The sequence below is a fragment of the Sorex fumeus genome, unplaced genomic scaffold (genome assembly GCF_029834395.1).
Source record: "Sorex fumeus unplaced genomic scaffold, SorFum_2.1 ptg000019l, whole genome shotgun sequence".
In the NCBI taxonomy this organism is placed as follows: Eukaryota; Metazoa; Chordata; class Mammalia; order Eulipotyphla; family Soricidae; genus Sorex; species Sorex fumeus.
In genome coordinates this window covers 41,240,604-41,261,390 of record NW_026606076.1, presented here as the reverse complement: position 1 = coordinate 41,261,390, position 20,787 = coordinate 41,240,604, and the positions used below count along the sequence as shown (strand labels likewise).

Below are 20,787 nucleotides of genomic sequence, written 5' to 3'. Positions count from 1 at the left end.
CAAACACCGTCTTTGAGAAAGTCATAAGGAACTTTATTGTGGCAACTGGAGCACGAAGCTCCCAGAATAATACAAATAAGTTAGTGGTTGTGATCACTCTCGACTTGGGGCTCTCCATGTTTAGTGACGCTGAGCCCCTCAGCCCTTCTGTCTGACAGAAGACAGCAGGAATGCGACAGGGGTGGTAGACGGAGCGAACCCGAGCCCCCCCAGGAAACCCCTCGGGGCTACGGCCGTCCTTCCCCGGACACACAGCCATGAGGGAGGGAAGAGGTAGGCCAAGACTCCAAGAGAAAAACGGTGCAGATCTCCCTCCCAAACAGAAAACAGGGTGCAGAAATAAGATCTTCAGGCCTGGGAATCGGGAGCCAGTGAGGACGGTTCTAGCCCCCTTCTCTAAGGGGGCCAAAATAATCCACAAATCACCGGACACGTTTCTCTCTCCGGCGCTCGGAGCCAGCCGGGGTTCGGGAAATAAAGTGCAGCAGGAGATGGAAGACTCAAGTGTTTGGATCGGGCTGTATCTCTCCACCAGCAATAGGGGTGCCTGCAGGCCCGGCGGTCCCCAATCTCACACACCTTCAGGGTCCCGGCCTGCTCCTGCCCCTCCCTACATGGAGGCGGAAATGGGGGTCCTGCAATTATCACCGATTTAGGTGGTGCCCCAAGCTGAATGATGCAAAAGAAGGTAGTGAGGGTGCCAACCCCCGGGCCCCAGCAACTGTTATCAACGCCCCCCACCAACTCTGCCTCTACTGGAGTCCAAAACGGCTTCTTCACCGCATCTCCAAAAACCAAAGGGTCTCCAGGTCTTGCCTCCATGCGGGGGTGGGGGGGGGTGTTCGAGACTGTCCGGTGGCCAGAGCTGAGGTGGAACTGGCAATACGGGCACAAGTCAACCCTCCCTGCCCAGCCTCAGGAATCCCTGGCTTAGAGAGCTCTAGAAGCCAGTGGGTGTGAACACATTCAAGTCCCGGGGTTTGATATTGTGGCTCCGTGCCCGTTGCTTCTTTGCTTCTGTGCCCGGGAGGTCCAGCTTGGGTGGCTTCAAGGTGGAGGTGTCTCCGGCCATGAAGGTAGCCGGGCCCTGGATCAGCTCCATGGGTGATGCCTTCTGACCTCCTTGGTAAGGCTGAGTGGTAAAAGCTCCCGCTGAAGGGAATCAGAGAACAGATGATTTCCCCAGTGAGGGGCAGCTCATGAGAGAAGGGCCAAATCCCATCTGCACTTCCTTTTTGTATTTTTTTTTGTTGGAGATGCCAGGGGTCCGACCCAGGACACCTCAAGCCTGCCAGGCCCATGCCTGACCACTGAGCCACCTTCCTGGCCCCCCGCCCACTTTCTTGATGGCACCACCACTCACCCGATTCGGACCTCTGGAGGGTTCTGGGTGCAAAGAGGCTCCATTTATCCTTCTCCCCACTTCCGCCATCCTGGGGGCTCGGATTGGGGCCTGGTAAAGCCGGGGAGACCCCGGAAGCAAACCAGCCTCTGGAAGGGGGAGAGAAAAACCGGATTCCAGTCCACCCTCTGCCTCTCTGCCTGGAGGTATCTCGGCCAAAGCCCAGCAACGAACCACCGGCTCCCCCCCTTTCCAGGAATCCTCGGGCTGAACCCCGACGTGGGCCGCGGCCCTAGCGACTTGCAGAGCTGCCGTTAGGGCTCACCTGGACTTGGGCCGCGGGGAAGAGGTGGGGGTGCTACTCGGCGTGGACTGGGCCGAGCCCGACTTCTCCTCGCTGCTGCTCTCTCCACTCTGAAGCTTCAGTTTCTGTGCAGATGGGGATGGGGGGGTGGTGGGAGATGAGGAGAACGGATGCTAGGGCCCAGGGGTCAGGCTCACAGGCCTGGGGAGGTAGGGGGGCAACCCCACGTGGGACCGCAGCCCCCGCCGCCGCTGCCACACCTTGGATCAAGCCCCTCTACAGCTTGCCCAATGGTCTGCGTGCATTCACTCGCCATCATCCCGTCTGCAGTCCCCAAAAAAACTTTTCCTCGAAGACATAGGGAGGAACTTGCCCACAATGACACCAAGCGGAGGAATCTGGATTCAACCCTTGGGCCTCCTGGCCTTTGTGGCTGCCTACGGGCCCTGCTGTTCCCGCCTCTCTCGTGCCATTCCAGTCTCTGAATACTGCACCTCTCAGGTGCTGTTCCAGCCTTTCTTGTGCTGTTCCACCCTCTAACATGCTGCAGCTCTCAGGTGCTATTCCAGCCTCTCATGCTGTTCCAGTCTCTAACTGCTGCACTTCTCATGTGCTGTTCCAGCCTCTCATGCTGTACCAGCCCATCCTGTCCATTCCTCAGAGCAACACCACGGCCGCCCTGCACCTCTGCCCCAGCTGCCCAATGTTGGGGACCCTAGGGTCCAAACAGACACACCACATGTGCCTTTTCTCATACCTCCCAGAAGTCGGTGGGTGTCAGCCGACCTGTCCCCCAGGCTCACATCCTGATCATGTGACCACCCAAAGTTGGGAGTTAGTTCCTAGTTCCTGCTGCGAATTTTCCTCTTTTTTTTTTGTGGTTTTTGGGTCATACCCAGCGGTGCTTGGGGATCACTTCTGGTGGGGCTTGGGGGACCCTCTGGGGTGCCCAGGATAAAACCAGGTTGGCCACCTGCAGGGCAAGCATCCTCCCACTATGCCGTGTCTCTGAGCCCTGGAAACTTCCTGAAGCATCTGTCAGATCAGAGAGCTTCAGCTGGCCCCAGCCCCACCCAGAGGTTCTGGAGCACTGTTTTCTAAACGAACTCTGGGCCAACCAGCACGTGTGTGTGTGTGTGTGGGGGGGTGCTTAGCAGATGATGAGTCCACAGTGAATCCATACCCAGGTCACTCATGCCTGTGACCTGCGCTTTGTCTGAAATTACGTGCAGGGCTGGACAGACAGACCACAAGGAAAGCCCTCGCCTTGTGACAGGGCCCAGTTGGTCCCCAGGTTCAATTCCCAGCTCCATACTGGGTCCCCTAAACACCACCAGGAGTGCTCCCTGAGCACAGAGCCAGGAGCAAGCCCTGAGCAGTACCAGATATGGCCCCAAACCCTCCACCATCAGCCCCCCCCAAAAAAAATGGGGGAAGGCACTTGACCTAGCAAGTAGCAGACCAGAGTTTGATCCCCAAGCCTTGCCACGAATGATCCTGGGGCACAGAGCCAGGAGGAAGCGCTGAGCTCTGCGGGGTGTGTGGTCCCCAAAACCAAAACACCAAACAAGATTTGGGCTGGAGATAGCCAGGTTAGAGTCCCAGCACCATGTAGGGTTCCCCCAAGTTCTGCCAAGAGTGATCCCTAAGCACAGAGCCAGGAGTGATCCATAAGCACTGCCGAGGGGGTGCCCCCCCCAAACCAAATAGAAGCTGGAGTGATGGTTCAGTGGGGAGGGCGCTTGCCTTGAAGGTGGCCAACCCTGGCTCCTTCCCCGGCAGTCCCTGAGCACTACCCAGAGTAATTCCTGGGCACAGAACCAGGACTAACCCCTGAGCACTTCCGGGTGCAGCCATAAATAAATAAATCAACGATGCATTAATTCAAATGAAAGAGGTATGAGGCGGGACTCTCAGTAATAATGCACATCGCATCAGTGAGAGCAGGGTTCAATGCTCAGCGCCACACACACACACACACACACACACACACCCCACAATCAGGGGCTGGAGACAGGGTTCACAGACAAGATCAGGCCCCAGGTTAGATCCTGGCTGCCATAGGGCCCCTCAGCACCACTGTGGGGTGCTTCCCTGAGAAACGAGGAAGAGAAAAATCAAAACTGGTGGTCGGAGACGTACTACGATGGACTACAACGTACAACAACAAACCGTGTGGAAGGCACGTGCCTTGCACGTGGTCACCCGGATTTGTTCCTGGGCACCCCAGACTGTTTTCCGAGCCCCACCTGGAGTGACCCTTGAGCACTGAGTTCAGCGGGGAGGGCACTTGCCTTGAGCGCCGAGCCAGGAGTCACCCCTGAGCACCGCAGGTGTGGCCCGGAACCAAAGCCCGAAGCCCAGCCCAATTCCCGTACGAGCCTGGCTTACCCGCAGCGCCTCGGCCATGCGCAGGTACTTGGTCTCCTCGGTGGTGAGGCCTTTGTGTGGCGTGTACCCGGCTTCCCGCAGGCCCGCCTGCTGCTCGAACCGCTGGATGTTCTCCTGCGTCTGCTCTGGGGACGGGGTGGAGGAGGGAGGAAGTGTCAAGTCCCTCCCCACTGTCACCCCCACTCAAGAAGAATGCAGCCTGGGCTGGTGATAGTTCAGCGGGGAGGGCGTTTGCCTTGCATGTGCCGGACCCAGGTGCAATCCCCGACATCCCATAGGGTCCCCCGAGCACTGCCAGGAGTAACTCCTGAGTGCAGAGCCAGGAGTGACCCCTGTGCATCGTCGGGTGTGACCCAAAAAGAAAAAAAAAACACTCAATAAACAAATAAACAATAAGCAAATACATAAATAAGGAGCTTGCGCGTGGAGTTATGTGCCTGGATGAAATGTCACGGAAGTGTGGCCACCAAGCCACTGGCCAGGCACAGGAGCTTGGCTGCAGCATCTCTGACTTCCGGGGCTGCCCCTCACGATCGCTGCTGCAGGGCCGCTGACGGGGACTGTCCCTCAGACTCTGGGAGGACCACTAGAACGCGCAGGTGCAGCACACTCCAGAGCAAGTCACCTTGTTCCGGGTGACAACGCCCCAACCAGGGACTGGAGCCAACAGGCCCGCGGGGAGGGTGCTACTGGTTCAATCCCCGGCACCCCATAGAGTCCTCTCTGAGTCCCAGCGGGAGTGATCCCTGAGCGCAGAGCCAGGAGTCAAGGGCCCAAGTAAAAGCACAGCAGGGAGGGCGTTTGCCTTGCACACAACCAACCTAGGTTCGATCCCTGGCACCCCACAGGGTCCCTGAGCACCGCCAGGAGTGATCCCTGCGTGCAGAGCCAGGAGCCAGCCCTGAGCACCGCCGGGTGTGACCCCGAAACAAATAAGTACATAAATAAAAGACACTGGTGCTGGGGCTAGAGTGATAGCACAGCAAATAGGGCGTCTGCCTTGCACATGGCCGACCCGAGTTCGATTCCCAGCATCCAATAGGGTCCCCCGAGCACCGCCAGGAGTGATCCCCTGAGTGCAGAGCCAGGAGTCAGCCCTGAACATCACTGGGTCTGACCCCCCCCCCAAAAAAAAAACACTGGTGGGACGTGGTAATGGGAATTGAGAGTGACTGTGAGCTGGTTTTGGGGTGTGTGCTAGGTGCAGTCAAGCCAAGCTCCAAGGGGTGTGTCTGCAGGAAGCCCCCCTCCCACCCGGCCTGACCCTCCTTCTTGGGGCTTACTTGTGATCAGAGAGTTCATGATGACGTGCGTGGCCTTGGCTTTCACCACAGGCGCCGGATCAGGACCATCGGTGGCTGAAGACACGGTGATGGTGGGGGACGAGACCCTGGTGCCGCCCACCTCCACCTGTGCGAGAGGAAAGGAGGCGCTGGGCGGGGAGGGGCACCCCCACAACCAAGCTGCTGCCTTCAGGGAGGAACTAAAAGCCCTTTGGGGAGAGATGGTCCCACAGACAGGTAGGGCACACACCATCCGGGCTCAATCTCTGGCACCACAGAGGGTCACAAAAGCAGGGCCAGGAGTAACCCCTGAGCACTGGGCTAGAAGTCACTCCTGAGCACTGGGCCAGGAGGCAGCCATGAGCACTGAGCCAGGAATCAGCCGTGAGCACTGGGCCAGGAGTCAGCCCTGAGCACGGAGCCAAGAATCAGCCCTTAGCATGGAGCCAGGAGTCAGCCCTGAGCACTGAACCAGGAGTCAGCCCTGAGCATCGCTGGGTGTGACCCAAAAACTAAAAAAATAAAAATAAAACTGCAGAGGGTGGGGGTGGAAAGATAGCACAGCTGGAAGGCACTTGCGGGGCAGACACCTGACCACAGAGGGTCCCCTAAGCAATGACAGGGGAAAGGTGGCTGTGGTCCCCAAATCAGATAAAATAATAAGGAAAAGAGGGCTGCAGAGATGGTCCAGCAGGCTGGGTGCCTTGCCTTGCACGCGGCTGACGGGAATTAAACCCTGGCGAGGAAGAGGAAGCAGGAAGAGGAAGAGGAACAAATGAAGAAAAGAGGAAGAAGGGGAAAAGGAAGGGGGATGAGTAAAGGAGGAAGAGGAAGAACGGGAGGAAGAAGAAGCAGGGGGAAGAGAAAGAGAAGGATAAAGGAATGAAAGGAGAAGAAAAAGGACGGAGGGAGGAGAAGGAAGATGGAAGAAGAAAGGAAAGAGGAGAAGAAAAAGGAAGGAGGGTTAATGCAGAAGGAAAAGGAAGAAGAGAACAAAGGAAGGAGCAGTAGAAGAAGGAGAAAGAAGGAGGAGGAAGAAAGAAGAAAAAGAAGGGGAACTAATAGAAGAGAACAAAGGAAAAGGGAAGGAACGAGAAGGAAGGAAGAAGGAAGAAAGGAAAAGCAGGAAACAGGAAGGAGAAAAGAGGAAGCAAGAATGGAGCAATAGCAGAGCAGGTAGGGCGTCTGCGTTGCACGCGGTCGACCCGGGTTCGATTCCCGGCATCCCATAGGGTCCCCCAGGCACTGCCAGGAGTAATTTCTGAGTGCAAAGCCAGAAGTAACCCCTGTGCATTGCCAAGTGTGACCCAAAAAGCAAAAAAAAAAAGAGGAAGCAAGAAGTAGAAAGGAGAAAAGTCTCACAGTGATTCAATAAAACAGCAAAATAAAATATATCAACAGATTTATGACTTATCACTAATATCTTCAGAAAGATATTAGAAAATAAATGTCTATAAAAGTATAAGAGAGGGGCTGGAGCGATAGCACAGCAGGGAGGGCATTTGCCTTGCACACGGCCAACCCGGGTACGATCCCCAGCATCCCAGAGGGTCCCCCGAGCACTGCCAGGAGTAATTCCTGAGTGCAGAGCCAGGAGTGAGCCCTGAGCATCGCTGAGTGTGACCCAAAAAGCCAATCAATAAATAAATAAATGGAGGGGCCAGAGCAATAGCACAGCGGGTAGGGCGTTTGCCTTGCATGTGGCCAACCCAGGTTCGATTCCCAGCATCCCATATAGTCCCCGGAGCACCTCCAGGAGCAACTCCTGAGTGCAGAGCCAGGAGGAACCCCTGAGCATCGCTGAGTGTGACCCAAAAAAGAAAAATAAATAAATAAATAGACTTCTTTAATAAATAAATAAATGGAAAAATAAATAAATAAAAGTATAAGAATAAAAGGAAGAAGGAAAAAGAGAAACCAATCAAGAAGAGGAGGAAGAATGAAGAGGAAAGGAAGGAGGAAGAGGGAAGGAAGGAAGGAGGAAGACGGAGGAAGAAGCAGGAAGCAGGAAGAGGCATGCGCGGCCGGCCGGCTACCTGGTAGTGGTCGCGCTCCTGCCGCTGGGGAACCGTGGGCTTCCAGGGCAGCTTGCCCATGTCGGCTGGCGGCGGCGGCATGGGGTTCTCGAGGGCGTCGTCATAGCTGAAGGCCCTGCGGTGCATCCCGATGGGCAGGGACATGGTGTCTAGAGGCACGGGGCCCGCGGGCTGGGGACAGAGACAGAGCCGGGTGAGGCCAGGAAGCCCCGCCAACTCGCCCCAACTCAACAGACTGTTGGTGTTTCTGGCTTGAGGTGGCAGGGACCAAACCTGGCGGCGCTCAGGGCGGCCCCCAGTAGAGCGGGGCATGGGGGTTGGGCATGTGAGGCCATGGCTAGGAACCCAGGGCTCCCCCGTGCAAGGAATGTGAAACCCAGGGCCCGAGTGACAGTCTGGGGAAGGGTACTTGTCACCCAGTCCCCCGAGCACTATCAGAAGTGAGTGCTGAGCACAGAGCCAGGAGTCAGCCCTGAGTATCACTGGGCATGGCCCCAATAAACAAACCAAAAAAAAGGAATGAGAAATTCTCCATGCCGGCCCCTGACCTACTTTGTAGGACCAAGAAAACCCAAAATCAACTGAAACTGGTCAGAGATAGAGCTCAGAGCTTTAAAAGTACCCCTTCAGGGGCTGGAGCGATAGCACAGCGGGTAGGGCGTTTGCCTTGCATGCGGCCAACCCAGGTTCGATTCCCAGCATCCCATATGGTCCCCTGAGCACCACCAGGAGTGATTCCTGAGTGCATGAGCCAAGAGGAACCCCTGTGCATCGTCAGGTACCAAAGTACCTCTTCAGTGGGCTGGGGAGGGCTGGCCTTGCAGGTGGTGGAATCAGTTTCGATCCCAGCACCCATCGAGCCCCTGTGCCCCGCCAGGACTGACCCCTGAGCAAGACGTCACCAATACAACTCCTGCAAGGCCGGAATGTCAGTACAGCAGGAGGGTGCTTGCCTTACATGCGGCTGACCCTGGTTCAATCCCCGGCATGCCACAGGGTCCCCCAAGCATCACCGGGAGTGATCTCTGAGCACAGACCCAGGAGTCAGCACTGAGTATTGCCAGCTTTGTTCCCAAAACCAAAACCAGGGCTGGAGAGATAGTCCAGCGGGGACGGCGTTTGTCTTGTAAGCAGCCGACCCAGGTTGGATTCCCAGCATCCCCTATGGTCCTCTGAGCACTGCCAGGAGTAATTCCTGAGTGCAGAGTGTGATCCAAAAGCCAAATAAATAAATCTAAAAAAAAAAAAAAATCAAAAACACCCGAAACCAAAAGGAAAAAGAAAAACCCCTCATGCCTCCCAGATGGCTGTCTGGGTTCTACCCTCACCACCACACAGTCCCCCCAAGCAGTGCCAGGGACAGCCTGAGAGTCACCCCACACCCATCCCAAGTACCACAGGCCCTAAGCCAGCGCCAAAGCTGCAAATCCGCGCACTGGCCCATCCAGCCCCAGAAACCAAGATCCACCAGGATCCTGCACCCCACGTGGGCCCCAGAGACGCAGTAAACAAAGCACAGCTCAGGAGGAACACCCGATCTCCAGGCCTGCCTGGTCCTTAGGAAGACACAGGGGTGGGGCCAGGGGCCGTGGGGACTTGCCGGGGCACCCGAGGCACGTTTCTGGGGGGTATGTGGGGAGAGGATGGCCACACCCGGCGGTGCTCGGGGCTGACTCCTGGCTTGACACCAGGGAATAACTTCTAGTGGTGCTTGGAATAACCCTATGGGAGGCCTGTGATTGAACCCGGGTCCGACGCATGCAAGGCAAGTGTCCCCCCTCCCTGTCCTTCCTCTCTGAACCCCCACCGAGGCACTTCTTTACTTTTTGGCTTTTGGGGGCCACACCCGGCGATGTTCAGGGGTTTATGCCTGGCTCTGCACTCAGGAATCACCCCTGGGGGAGCTCCAGGGACCTTATGGGATGCCAGGGATCGAACCCGGGTCGGCCGCGTGCAAGGCAAAAACGCCCTCCCAGCTGTGCTATCACTCCAGCCCAGCCTGTAGGAAATGAGGGAACTAGGCACCCCACTCCCCATAGCTGAGGGGATGGTCCAGACAGGAAGGGGACACCTGGGGACCTGCCATCCCCCCTCCCCCACTTCCCCTGGCATGGGATGCCTCCCCCCACGGGTTAGAGAAAGCATTTAAGACATCAGAGCCCATGGGGCTGGAGCAATAGCACAGTGGGGAGGGCATTTGCCTTGCAAGCAGCTGATGCAGGTTCGATTCCCAGCATCCCATATGGTCCCCCGAGCACCGCCAGGAGCAATTCCTGAGTGCAGAGCCAGGAGGAACCCCTGTGCATCGCCGGCTGTGACCAAAAAGAAAGAAAAGAAAAAAAAGACATTGGAGCCCCGGTGGCCTGGCTCATTTCGGGGGCCCGGGGGCAGCAGCGACCACACGCAGCCCTGCCACCCGCTGGGGCCAGCTGGCTCAGGCCAGGGAATGAGCCGCCAGTGACGCAAGCACCCCGCTCTGAAGGGCACCCTCGGAGCTCCCCCACTGGCCAAGTCGAGTTGTTTATTTGCTTGGCTAATCCCTGCCCAGGAGAGCCAGAGTCCCCGGCCTGGGGTGACATTCTCCCGGGGCTAAAATTATCCTATCACACGCCTGCCCCAGTGGAAAGGTCCAGAGACGCCAAGCCACTTGGCTCCCCACGCCCAGGCTGGCTTCCGTCCTGAACTTGAGGCTCCGGGGCTCAGCGGGGAGCAGAGCCGCTGCTGGGGGGGCGGGGGACGCTACTGCCATGGGCAGGTGCAGGGGGGTGACCTTGGGAATGTGCTGAAAACACAGTTTATCTCAAGCCCAGCAAACACACAGGGGCTGGCGAGAGAGGGCGAGGGGGAAGGCCCTGACCCCCGGCGACACACTGGGTCCCCTGAGCACCATCTACAGGTTGCCCAAAAACAAAACCAAAAAGGGGACTGGAGCGATAGTCCAGCGGGGCGGGCGTCTGCTTTGCCCAGGGCTGGTCTCCCATAGGGTCCCCCGAGCCCCGCCACGAGGAGTTCCTGAGAGCAGAGCCAGGAGTCAGTCCTGAGCATCTCAGGGTATGGCCCCAAACTAGACCCAAACAGGACAAACAGGGATGCCCCTAGCGATAAAAACAGATGCCAAGCAGGGGAGGGCATTTGCCTTGCACGCGGCCAACCTGGGTTCGATCTCCGGCATCCCATCGGGTCCCCTGAGCACTACCAGGAGTGATTCCTGAGTGCAGAGCTAGGAGTCACCCCTGAGCGTTGCTGGGTGTGACCCAAAAAGGAAAAAAAAAGAAGGAAGGGAGGGTAGGAAAGAAGGAAGGAAGGAAGGGAGGGAGGGAGGGAGGGAGGGAGGAAGGGAGGGAGGGAGGGAGGGAGGGAAGAAGGATAGGAGAAAGGAAAGAGAGGAAAGGGGGAAGGGAAGGAAGAAGGGGAAGGAAGGGAGGGAGGATGGGAGAGAAGAAAGAGAAGGGAAGAAGGATGGAAGGAAGGAAGGAAGGAAGAAAGGAAGGAAGGAAGGAGGGAAGGAGGGAGGGAGGGAGAGAAGGAGGGAGGGAAGGAAGAAAGGAGGGAGAGAGGGAAGGAGGGAGGGAAGGAAGGAAAGAAGGAAGGAAAGAAGGAAGGAAGGAAGGAAGGAAGGAAGGAAGGAAGGAAGGAAGGAAGGAGAGAGGCGGGCAGGGGCAGATTCGGGCCCCTGGGGGAAGCACACCCTTCTGGTACGGCTATCCGAGCCCCTTTCCATCTCAAGTCCCAAGGCCGAGCCAACCCACAGAGCCCGAGGCTGCAAGGAACCCCAGACTCGCAGATGTCACCTCGGGGCCTCCGTCGTCGGGCCAAGGCGTGCTGGCTTCCCCGCACACACATCTCACATGAGGGACCAGCCAGCCCACACCTGGGCTGCACCGTGCGGGCCTCTGGGGACCAGCCTGGAACACGCAGTTCCCTGGACAGAAAACTTCCCGTACGGCAGAATTCCCCCCCCCACCCCCTACGCCCTCAGCCAACTGTTCCCTGGCTGGCCAAAGCACCCCAGAATGAATGAACCCCACTGACTGGTCCGGGGCACATGGGGGTGCAATCCCACAAGGAGAGGGCTCGCGGCAGGGGGGTAGGGGTAGGGGCATTCCTCCCAATCCTTTGCTTGGGAGAACAATTTGAACGTTTTGGGGGGGTACGTTTTGGTTTCCTTTTCTTTTTGGGGGGAGGAGTCACACACCCTGCCATGTTCAGGGGTTACTCCTGGCCTCTGCTTGGGGGACTCTGTGGGATGCTGGGGATCAAACCTGGGCCGGCTGTGTGCAAGGCAAATGCCCTCCCCACTCGCTCCCGCACTCTCTGGCTCCCCACCCCCCACCTCACCCCCTCCCACACACACCCCTCCCCCGCCTTTCTCACCATCAGGTGCTCAGGCTCTGCACTCAGGGATCACTCCTGGCGGTCTCTATGAGGTGGGGGACCCTATGAGGTGATGGGGATGGAACCCGGCTGGCCACGTGCAAGGCAAGCGCCCGACCCACTGCTGGAATATCTCTCCGGCTTCATCTTTAATTCTTGCTCTCTCTCTCTCTCTCTCTCTCTGTTTTTTAGGTCACACCTGGTGATGCTCAGGCGTTCCTCCTGGCTCTGCACTCAGGAATGACTCCCGACGGTGCTGGGGGGACCCTATGGGATGCTGGGGATTGAACCTGGGTCTGCCGCGTGCAAGGCAAACGCCCTCCCCACTGTCCTATCACTCCGGACCCTTGCTTTCTCTTTTGTTCTTGTTTTGTAGCTTCACCTGGCAGTGCTCAGGGGTGAATCCTGGATTAGTGCCCAGGGATCAAACCCAGGACAGTCAGCACCTTAACCCCTGTACTCCCTCTAAGCTCAAATTTGCGCAAAAGGGCGTTTTCTAAATAATAATAAAGGCAGCTAGTATTGACCAGAAAATTAAGTATCCTATAAACAGATGAAAAATTTTTTCCTGGGGGCCTGAGCAATAGTACAGCATCCCACAGGGTCCCTTGAACACCACCAGGAGTAATTCCTGGCTAGGAGTAATTCCTGAATGCAGAGCCAGGTACTCCTGACCCCTAACCATCACCAGGTATGACCCAAATAGCAAAAAAAAAAAAAAAAAACCCTGCAGGTAGGAAAAGGGGTCATCAATAAGAGCATGGGGGGCAAACCCGCTAGCTGTGGTGAGCGGCAACCCGGGTGATACTTAGGGAGACCCTCTACAGTGCCAGAGTAGAATCAGGGCTGACCACAGGTCAGGCAAGTGTCTTAACCCCTCTCCAATCTCTCTGGGCCAAGAGACTATTTAAAATGATCCGAATCTGGGGCTGGAGCAATAGCACAGCAGGTAGGGCGTTTGCCTTGCAAGTGGCCGACCCAAGTTCAATTCCCAGCATCCCATAGGGTCCCCCGAGCACCGCCAGGAGTAATTTCTGAGTGCATGAGCCAGGAGTAACCCCTGTGCATCGCCGGGTGTGACCCAAAAATAAATAAATAAATTAAATAAAATGATCCGAATCTATTGGAAGTGGTTCTGGTTGAGATCCTCACAGTCAGGGCAAAAGCTGATTATAGCCAAGAAGAGAATTTCACTCAGGGCCTGGGGCAATGGTGAAGTGAGAAGGTGCTTGCCCGACACGCACCAGGAGCGATCCCTGAGCACCACGGGATGTGGCCCCAAAAACCAGACAGGGAAAAAAAGGGAAAGAGAAGGGAAGGGAAAAGGAAAGGAGGAAGAGGGAAGGGAGGGGAAAAGACGGGAGGAGAGGGGAGAAGAGGAAAGGAAAGGGGGGCCTGGAGCGGGGAGGGCACTTGCTTTGCACATTGGGGTTCGATCCCCAACATCCCATATGGTTCCCCAAACCCCCGCCAGGAGTAATGGAGTAATTCCTGCGTGCAGAGCCAGGAGTCAGCCCTGAGGACTGACAGGTGTGACCCAGGCTGTGGGCCCCACCCCAGAGTAAAACAACAAAGGGCTTTTGCTGACAGAGAAAACAAGCAAACTACCCCCCCCCCCCAACAGACAAAGACACACACACACACACACCCAACACAAAGATAAAGGCCAAGGTCTCCCCCAGTTGGGCTGGAGAGCTAGCACAGTGGGTAGGGCATTTGCCTTGTACGCAGCCAACTTGGGTTCGATTCCCTGCATCTCATATGGTCCCCCGAGCACCACCAGGGGTAATTCCTGAGTGCAGAGCCAGGAGTAACCCCTGTGCATCGCCCGGTGTGACCCAAAAAGCAAAAACAAAACAAGGTCTCCCCCAGTGGTGCTGACCTTCGACCTGAGAGGTGGGGGCTGACTTAGCAGCAGGAGAGACGAGGATTCTGGTCCCGACAGAGCTTAAGAGGCGCAGATCCAGCTGCTGTCAAGTCACAAGGGCCTCTGGCGGGGGATCCATCCCAGAGCTTTAAAGGCAACAACAAATAACCAAGGATCTTAGTTCGGCTTGTTTTTCACAGAGGGGTCCACAGTGCTTAAGGGCAGTTCCTGCCTCTCTGTGGAGGGGGTTGGGAGTCACTCCTGGAAAGGGGACAGCCTCCCCCTGCCCACCGCCCACCAACATCCCTGCTGAACCCCCGGCATTTACTGTGGGGATTTTTTTGTAGTTTTATTTATTTACTTATTTTTTTTTTTTGGAGGGTAGTAGCCACACTCGGCAGGGCTCAAGGCTTACTCTTGGCTCTGCACCCAAAGTAAGGTGGGACTTGGGGGTCCGATCGGGGCCCCCTGTGTGCAAGGAAAGTGCCCATCTCTCCAGCTTCTTTCCAAACCTCTCAAGTGTGCCCACCTGGGGTCCTCAAAAGTTACCAGACAGACCATGCAAAAGGCACCCCCCACGGATTCGTTAAGCTGGGGTTCAGGACACAATGGCTACTCAATACCTCTATTGCAAACTACAACACCCTAAAGGAAAGAGAGAGCAAAAGGGAATGCCCTGCCACAGAGGAGGGGTAGGGGGGATGGGGCGGGGGGGGGGGGGGGGGATGGGAGGGCTACTGGGATCATTGGTGGTGGAGAATGGGCACTGGTGGAGGGATGGGTACTCGATCATTGTATAATTGAAACCCAAGCATGAAAGTTTGTAAGTCTACAACTGTACCTCACGGCGTTTCACAAAAAAAAAAAAGTTAGGGTTCAGGGTCCAAATGAGCCGACCCACAATCAGGGGTGACACTTGCCTTGCAAGTAGTTCTATTCCCAGCACCCCACAGTCCGCCAAGACTGCCAGGAGTGATCCCTGAGCACAGAGCCCGGAGGAAGTCCTGGGCACTGCCAGGTGTGGCGCAAAAAAAAAAGTCAAAATAAAAATAAAATGGGATTCAAGAGCCAAAGATAAGAAGACAGCGGGGATGGCGCTTGCCGTGCATACAGCCGACCCAAGTTCAGTCTCTGGCATCCCATAGGATCCTCTGAGCCCACAAAGATTGACCTGGGAGCACAAAGTCAGGAGTAAGCCCCATGCAACGCCATGTGTGGACGCAAAAACAAAACAAAACAAAACAAAAAACAAGAGGCTGGAGAGATCATCCAGTGGGTAGGGTGTTTGCAGACCCGGGTTCCAAGCCCAGCACCCCAAAGTGTCCTCCAAGCCCAGCCAGGAGTGATCCCTGAGTGCAGAGCCAGGAGTCAGCCCTGAGCACAGCTGGGTGTCGCCCCCTCCCCAAACCAAAAGACTAAAACAAGGGCTGCAAGCCATTCCACAGCAGCATTTGCATGCAGCTGACCTGAGTTCTATCCCTGGCTAGGTTGTAACTGCTGAGTGCAGAGCCAGGAGGAACCCGTGAGCTTCGCCGGGTCTGACCCAAAAAAGACAAACGGAAGGGCGGGGAAGGGAGGGGGGGTGCATTCAAGCCAAACATCAGGCACAAAACAAAATCAGGAGCTAGGTCTACCCCAAGGTCACAGGTCGGGAAGGAGACCCGTTTCTCAGCCCCGTTTTTCCAAGGGTGCTCACGACGCAAAAGCCCCGGGGACACCACGTTCTCTGCCTGTCCACTTACGGGGGCTTGCACCCGCAGCCGTCATCCTTAAAGGGGGGACCCAGAGAGTCCGTAGTTCCTTCCAGGAGACCCAAAGTCCCGCCACTCTCTGCCACCCAAATGCAAGGGGAAGACGAAGGGGTCGGGGGGCTGCAAAGGAGGTTGCAAAGGGGGTTCCCCCAAACACAGGGCAAGCGGACGCAGAGAAGAGGGGGTCGGAGCACGGGGAGAAAGCGAGATATGGCGGGCGAGAAGTCCCCCCCAGGATTCGGGGGTGCTCCAGCAGGCGGGGCGAGCCCAGGAGGCGGAGAGGGGGCGGCGCGGGGGTCCCGGGGTCTCGGTGGCAGGAGCGAGGGGGTAGACCGAAGGCCCAGCCCACCTCGGCCGCCGCCACGGAGCCGGCTGCAGCACAAACCTTGGCACCCCAGGCGCTCCGCGCTCCACCGAGGCTCCCGAGTCGCGGCAGCGGCGTGCAAGCCCAGGAAGCAGCAGAGCCCCAGACGCCGGCAGGGAGCTCGGCGGCCCGCGGCCCGCAGCGCGCCCGCAGATAAAGGCTTCCCAGCTCACGCGGCTTCCCGCGAGACTTGGAGGGGGCGGAGCTTGCGAGGCATGCTGGGAGTTGTAGTTCGTAACCTGCAAAGCCTGGCTGGGAATGAATGCAGCTCTCCTTCAAGGGGGCTGAGCTCAGGAGCCTGAGTGATAGTACACGGGCAGGGCGTTTGCCTTGCACGCAGCTGACTCGAGTTCGATCCCCAGCAGTAGCCCATATGAGTCACGTGTGGCAGTGCTCACGGTTGACTCCTGGCTCTGTGCTCAGGGATCACACTTGGCGGGATTTCGGAGAGGGACCGTATGGGGTACCAGGAATGGCACCTCTGTAGGCCGCGTGCAACGCAACTGCCCTCCCCGCTTGGGTTACCACTCCAGCCCTGAAAGCAACTCCCTGAACACGGAACCCGGGGTGGCTCCCAGGCACCACCAGATGTGACCCCAAAACTGAGCAATTGGGAAGGTAGCTTAGAGGGCTTGCGTGTATGCTTTGCATGTTGGAGACCCAGGTTTTTTTGTTTTGATTTTGCCATCCCGGCTGCACTCAGGGATCACTCCTGACAGGCTTGGAGGTCCATCTGGGATGCTGGGAATCGAACCTGATTTTCCCACGTTGCAAGTCAAGTGCTCTCCCTGCTGTACTATCGTTCTAGCCCCAAAATTTACTTTTTGGTTTGGGTGCCACTCCCAGTGATGCTTAGGACTTTCTCCTAGCTCTACGCCCAGGAATCATCACTCCTGGCCAGGCGTGGACTGCCATATAGGGTATTGGGAATCGAACCTGGGTCAGCTGCCTGCAAGGCAAGTAAGTGCCCTACCTGCTGTATTATCTCTCCAGCTCCCCAGGTTTCATCCATAGCACCTTGTGGTCCCACCCTAAGTACACCATGAGCAATGCATAGGAGATTCCCTGAGCACTGTCAGGCAGGTGCGGCCCCCACAAAATAATTAACCAGGTTTCTGGGGGCCTGATGTGATAGTACAGCAGGTAGGGCATTTACCTTGCATGTGCCGACCCGGGTTCGATCCCTGGCATCCCATATGTTCCCTGAGCACCTCCAGGAGTAATTCCTGAGTGCAGAGCCAGGAGTAACCCCTGAGCATTGCCGGGTGTGACCCAAAAAGGAAAAAGTAAATAAATAAATTAGCCAGATCATTCCATGCCTTCTTACCCAAATCGTCCCATCCCTTCCGTCGAGAGAAGCAAACTGCATTTCTGCACACCTGCTCTTCACTAAACACTCACAAATTTTCACTCCTTGAATTCCCTAGACAAACCTGCTAATATTCACACCAAGGAAGCAGAGAAGATCTTGGACACCGGGAAGGTCTGCCATGCAAACAGGGGCTTGGGGCCATCTCCACTGTCCCTCAACCAATGCCTCTGGCATTTCTCCACTTAAAGTTATCGTCAGACCTGAGGATTGAACTCATTTCCCAGGAAGAAAGAATAAGGAGAAAAGCGACCTCTAGTGGTAATATGGAAAGATGCCACTGAAGAAATTCAGGCTATGGTTGAGCTGTCAAACCAGACGGACAGCCTTAGCAGCGTGGCAAAGGCAGAGGAGAGGAACCCAATGTCACGAAGCTAGTCTGGGATCGTTTTAACAGGAAGTGCGCTCAGGCTCCGGGAAGGTGGAGAGGTGTTTTTTTTTTTGCTTTTTTTTTTGAGGGGGTTCACACCCGGTGGTGCACAGGGGTTACTCCTGGCTCTGCACTCAGGAGTTACTCCTGGCGGTGCTCAGGGGACCCTATGGGTTGCTGGGAATTGAACCCGAGTTGGCCGCGTGCAAGGCAAACGCCCTACCTACTGTTCTATCTCTCCAGCCCCAAGGTGGAGAGTCTTAAGGATCAGAAGCACCTAGCCAGAGATTCTGGGCATCTTGCCAGGTGGGAGGGGAGGGGAGACACTCAGTGATGCTCAGGGATGATCAGGACCTTACCCAGAACTGACGGGAGGGCCAGGAGGTACCAGGGATGAAGCTAGAACTTCCCAAATGCAGGGCAAATTATTCTATCCTTTGAGCTGGTATAGTGGGCACTAGATCAACTAGGTAATCTAAAATGCATCTAGGCTAGAGTGATAGTACAGCAAGTAGGGCGCTTGCCTTGCATTTGGTCAACCCAGGTTCAATCTTTGCCACCCCTGATGGTCCCCCGAATACTTTTATTCATAAAGTATTCATAACGCCCGCCTGTCCTTCGCCAACTACAAGACCAAGATGACTGCCCTCCGACGTCCTGATGGATCCATCACATCCTCCAGAACGGCAATGGAGAAGATTATCCATGACTTCTACTCAAATCTCTTCGATAGCCATGTCCACTTGCCGACATACCAAATTCCACAGGATGGATATGTCGTTCCCAACGTTCTCCCTTCCGAAATCCGACACGCCATTTCGTCGGTAAAGAAACAAATAGCACCCAGCCCAGGCAAGGTCAGACCTGAACACCTGAAGAACCTGCCGTCAGTACTCATCAATACACTGGCTCGGCTCTTCACTCGCTACCTGTCTGAATGCAAGGTTCCGTCCCAATGGAAAACCAGCAGGACCGTACTACTGTTCAAGAAGGGAGACATCCATGACATTGGCAACTATCGCCCGATCTGCCTATTGTCTGTCATCTACAAGTTGTTCACTCGCGTCATCCTAAATAGGATTGGCAGAACACTAGATGAAGGACAACCATGCGAGCAAGCCGGGTTCCGCAAAGGATTCAGCACCATCGACCATATCCACACAATAACCAAGCTCATTGAGGTTTCTCAGGAGTTCAAGATGCCGCTCTGTTTAACGTTCATTGATTTAAAGAAGGCCTTTGATTCTGTTGAGACAGAAGCGGTCATTGAAGCCCTAGCCAATCAGGGCATTCAAGCCCAATACATCAGGATCCTCCGTGAGCTGTATTGCGGATTCACTACCAGGATCTCACCATTCTACAAAGAAGTGATCGTTGATGTCAAGAGAGGGGTGCGGCAGGGTGATACCATTTCACCGAAACTCTTCAGTGCCACCCTCGAGAACATCATGCGACGACTAGAATGGGAAGGAATGGGAGTGAAGATAGATGGTCGGCAACTACACCACCTCCGCTTTGCTGATGACATTGTTTTAATAACACCAAACATCAGCCAAGCGGCACAAATGCTGGCCGACTTTGACCGTGAGTGTGGAAAGGTAGGACTACAGCTGAATCTTACGAAGACAATGTTTATGAGAAACAGCCTCGTTCCTGACGCCCCATTCGCTCTCAATGGAACGACCATCTCCGAATGCAACAGCTATGTGTACCTAGGTCGAGAGGTCAACATGACAAATGACCTGGCACCCGAGCTGCGCAGGAGGAAGAGAGCGGCTTGGAATGCCTTCAAGAACGTCGAAGAAATAGCTAAGAGGATGAAGAACCTCCGGCTCTGGGCACATCTCTTTGATTCCACTATTCTTCCTACATTAACATATGCCTCAGAGACCTGGGCCCTATGCAAACAAGATGAGAACGCTATTCAGGTCTCCCAAAGAAGAATAGAAAGAGCTATGCTTGGAATATCACGTTTCACTCAAATGAGAGAAAGAATCCGGAGTTCTGACATCCGTCGACGATCAAGAATCAGGGACGCTGTCTCATTTGCCAAGGTGTCGAAAATCAGATGGGCTGGTCACATAATGAGATTTAAAGATGACCGCTGGACTAGAGCTGTTACCGACTGGATTCCACGAGATGTCAAAAGACCGCGTGGCCGCCCACCTACCAGATGGTCAGACTTCTTTGTCAAGATCATGAACCATCAGTTTGAGGCCCTTCATGTTCCTGGAGCGAACAGATGCCATTGGGCTACACTAGCACGCGACAGGGACAAATGGAGACGTTACTGGTGCCCGCTCGAGCAAATCGACGACTAACGGGAAGTTAAGTGATTAAGTGATGGTCCCCCGAGCCCACCAGGATTGTCACTTGAGCACAGAGCCAGGAATAAGCCCCGAGTTCCACTATGTCCCAAAGTTAAAGTAAAGCAAATAGAGTTAATCTAATCCAATTACTTTTCTATTTTGATTTTTGGGGCTCAGGGATCACTCCTGGCAAGCTCAGGGGACCCCAGTTGGCCATGTGCAAGGTAAACTGCCTACCCACTATACTATCCTCTGACCTCTAATCCCATCTTTTTCTTTACTTTTTAAAAAATTTTTGTTTGTTCGGGGGCTGAAGAGATAGCACAGCGGGTAGGGCGTTTGCTTTGCATGCGGCCAACCCAGGTTCGATTCCCAGCATCCCATAGGGTCCCCTGAGCACCGCCAGGAGTAACTCCTGAGTGCAGAGCCAGGAGTAACCCCTGTGCATCGCCAGGTGTGAACCTAAAAACAAAACAAAAAAGTTTTGTTCTTGGACCACACCCAGCGATGCTCAGGGGTTACTCCTGGCTCTTTGCTCAGGGATCACTCCTGGCAGGGGACCATATGGGATGCCGCTGATGATCAAATGCAGGTCGGCAGCGTGCAAGGCAAATGCCCTCCCCGCTGTACGGTCACTCTGGTCCCTAATCCGATCGTTTTCATCTCACCCTACCAAAAAGTTATCCAGAACAAGAGAAAATCCATTTTCGCGTTACCAGAGTCGAGTCCCTCATCCTGGGGTTCGAGATCTTTTGTTACTGCACTGTTACTGCAGTGCTCAGGGGTTACTCCTGGCCATGCTGGGGGGACCCGATGGGGTGCCGGTGCCGGGCACCGAACCTGGGTTAGGGGCATGCAAGGCAATTATCCTGCCCACTGTACTATGGTCCGATCCCTGGCCGAACCGTTTTAGGAGGGCACCGGGAGAAAAGACGCGTGCTCCACCGAGAGCCCCGGCAGACGCACCCCCTCGCGGCTTGCCGCCCCCCACACGGGAGGAGCCGGAGGTCCCCGCGCCCACTCCCCG

At 55.8% G+C, this 20,787-nt stretch overlaps 1 protein-coding gene across 2 annotated transcripts; it reads right to left on the bottom strand.

Moving 5' to 3' along the window:
• Positions 1–11: 11 nt before the first annotated feature.
• On the bottom strand, positions 12–15,838 carry KIAA1191 (KIAA1191 ortholog). 2 transcript variants are annotated; one of them, XM_056113132.1, is made up of 8 exons: positions 15,734–15,838; positions 13,613–13,743; positions 7,357–7,527; positions 5,321–5,447; positions 4,038–4,162; positions 1,668–1,771; positions 1,364–1,491; positions 12–1,152 (listed from the first exon to the last, which is right to left on the bottom strand). In XM_056113132.1, exons 3-8 carry the CDS (start codon positions 7,498–7,500, stop codon positions 941–943), a joined length of 840 nt encoding a protein of 279 aa, XP_055969107.1. In that variant the 5' UTR covers positions 7,501–7,527; positions 13,613–13,743; positions 15,734–15,838; the 3' UTR covers positions 12–940. The 2 variants fall into 2 exon arrangements, with proteins under 2 accessions (XP_055969107.1, XP_055969108.1); XM_056113133.1 differs by lacking the exon at positions 13,613–13,743 and having other exon boundaries at positions 15,734–15,830.
• Positions 15,839–20,787: the final 4,949 nt, after the last annotated feature.

Bases quoted from the DNA above. Each gene is read 5' to 3' on its own strand.
- KIAA1191 (XM_056113132.1), bottom strand. From the start codon at position 7,500: ATGTCCCTGCCCATCGGGATGCACCGCAGGGCCTTCAGCTATGACGAC. The intron at 5,448-7,356 runs GTAGCCGGCCGG...CCTCTCGCACAG, and splicing joins AGGAGCGCGACCACTACCAG to GTGGAGGTGGGCGGCACCAG. The intron at 1,492-1,667 runs GTGAGCCCTAAC...TCCCCCTTCCAG, and splicing joins TCCCCGCGGCCCAAGTCCAG to AGGCTGGTTTGCTTCCGGGG.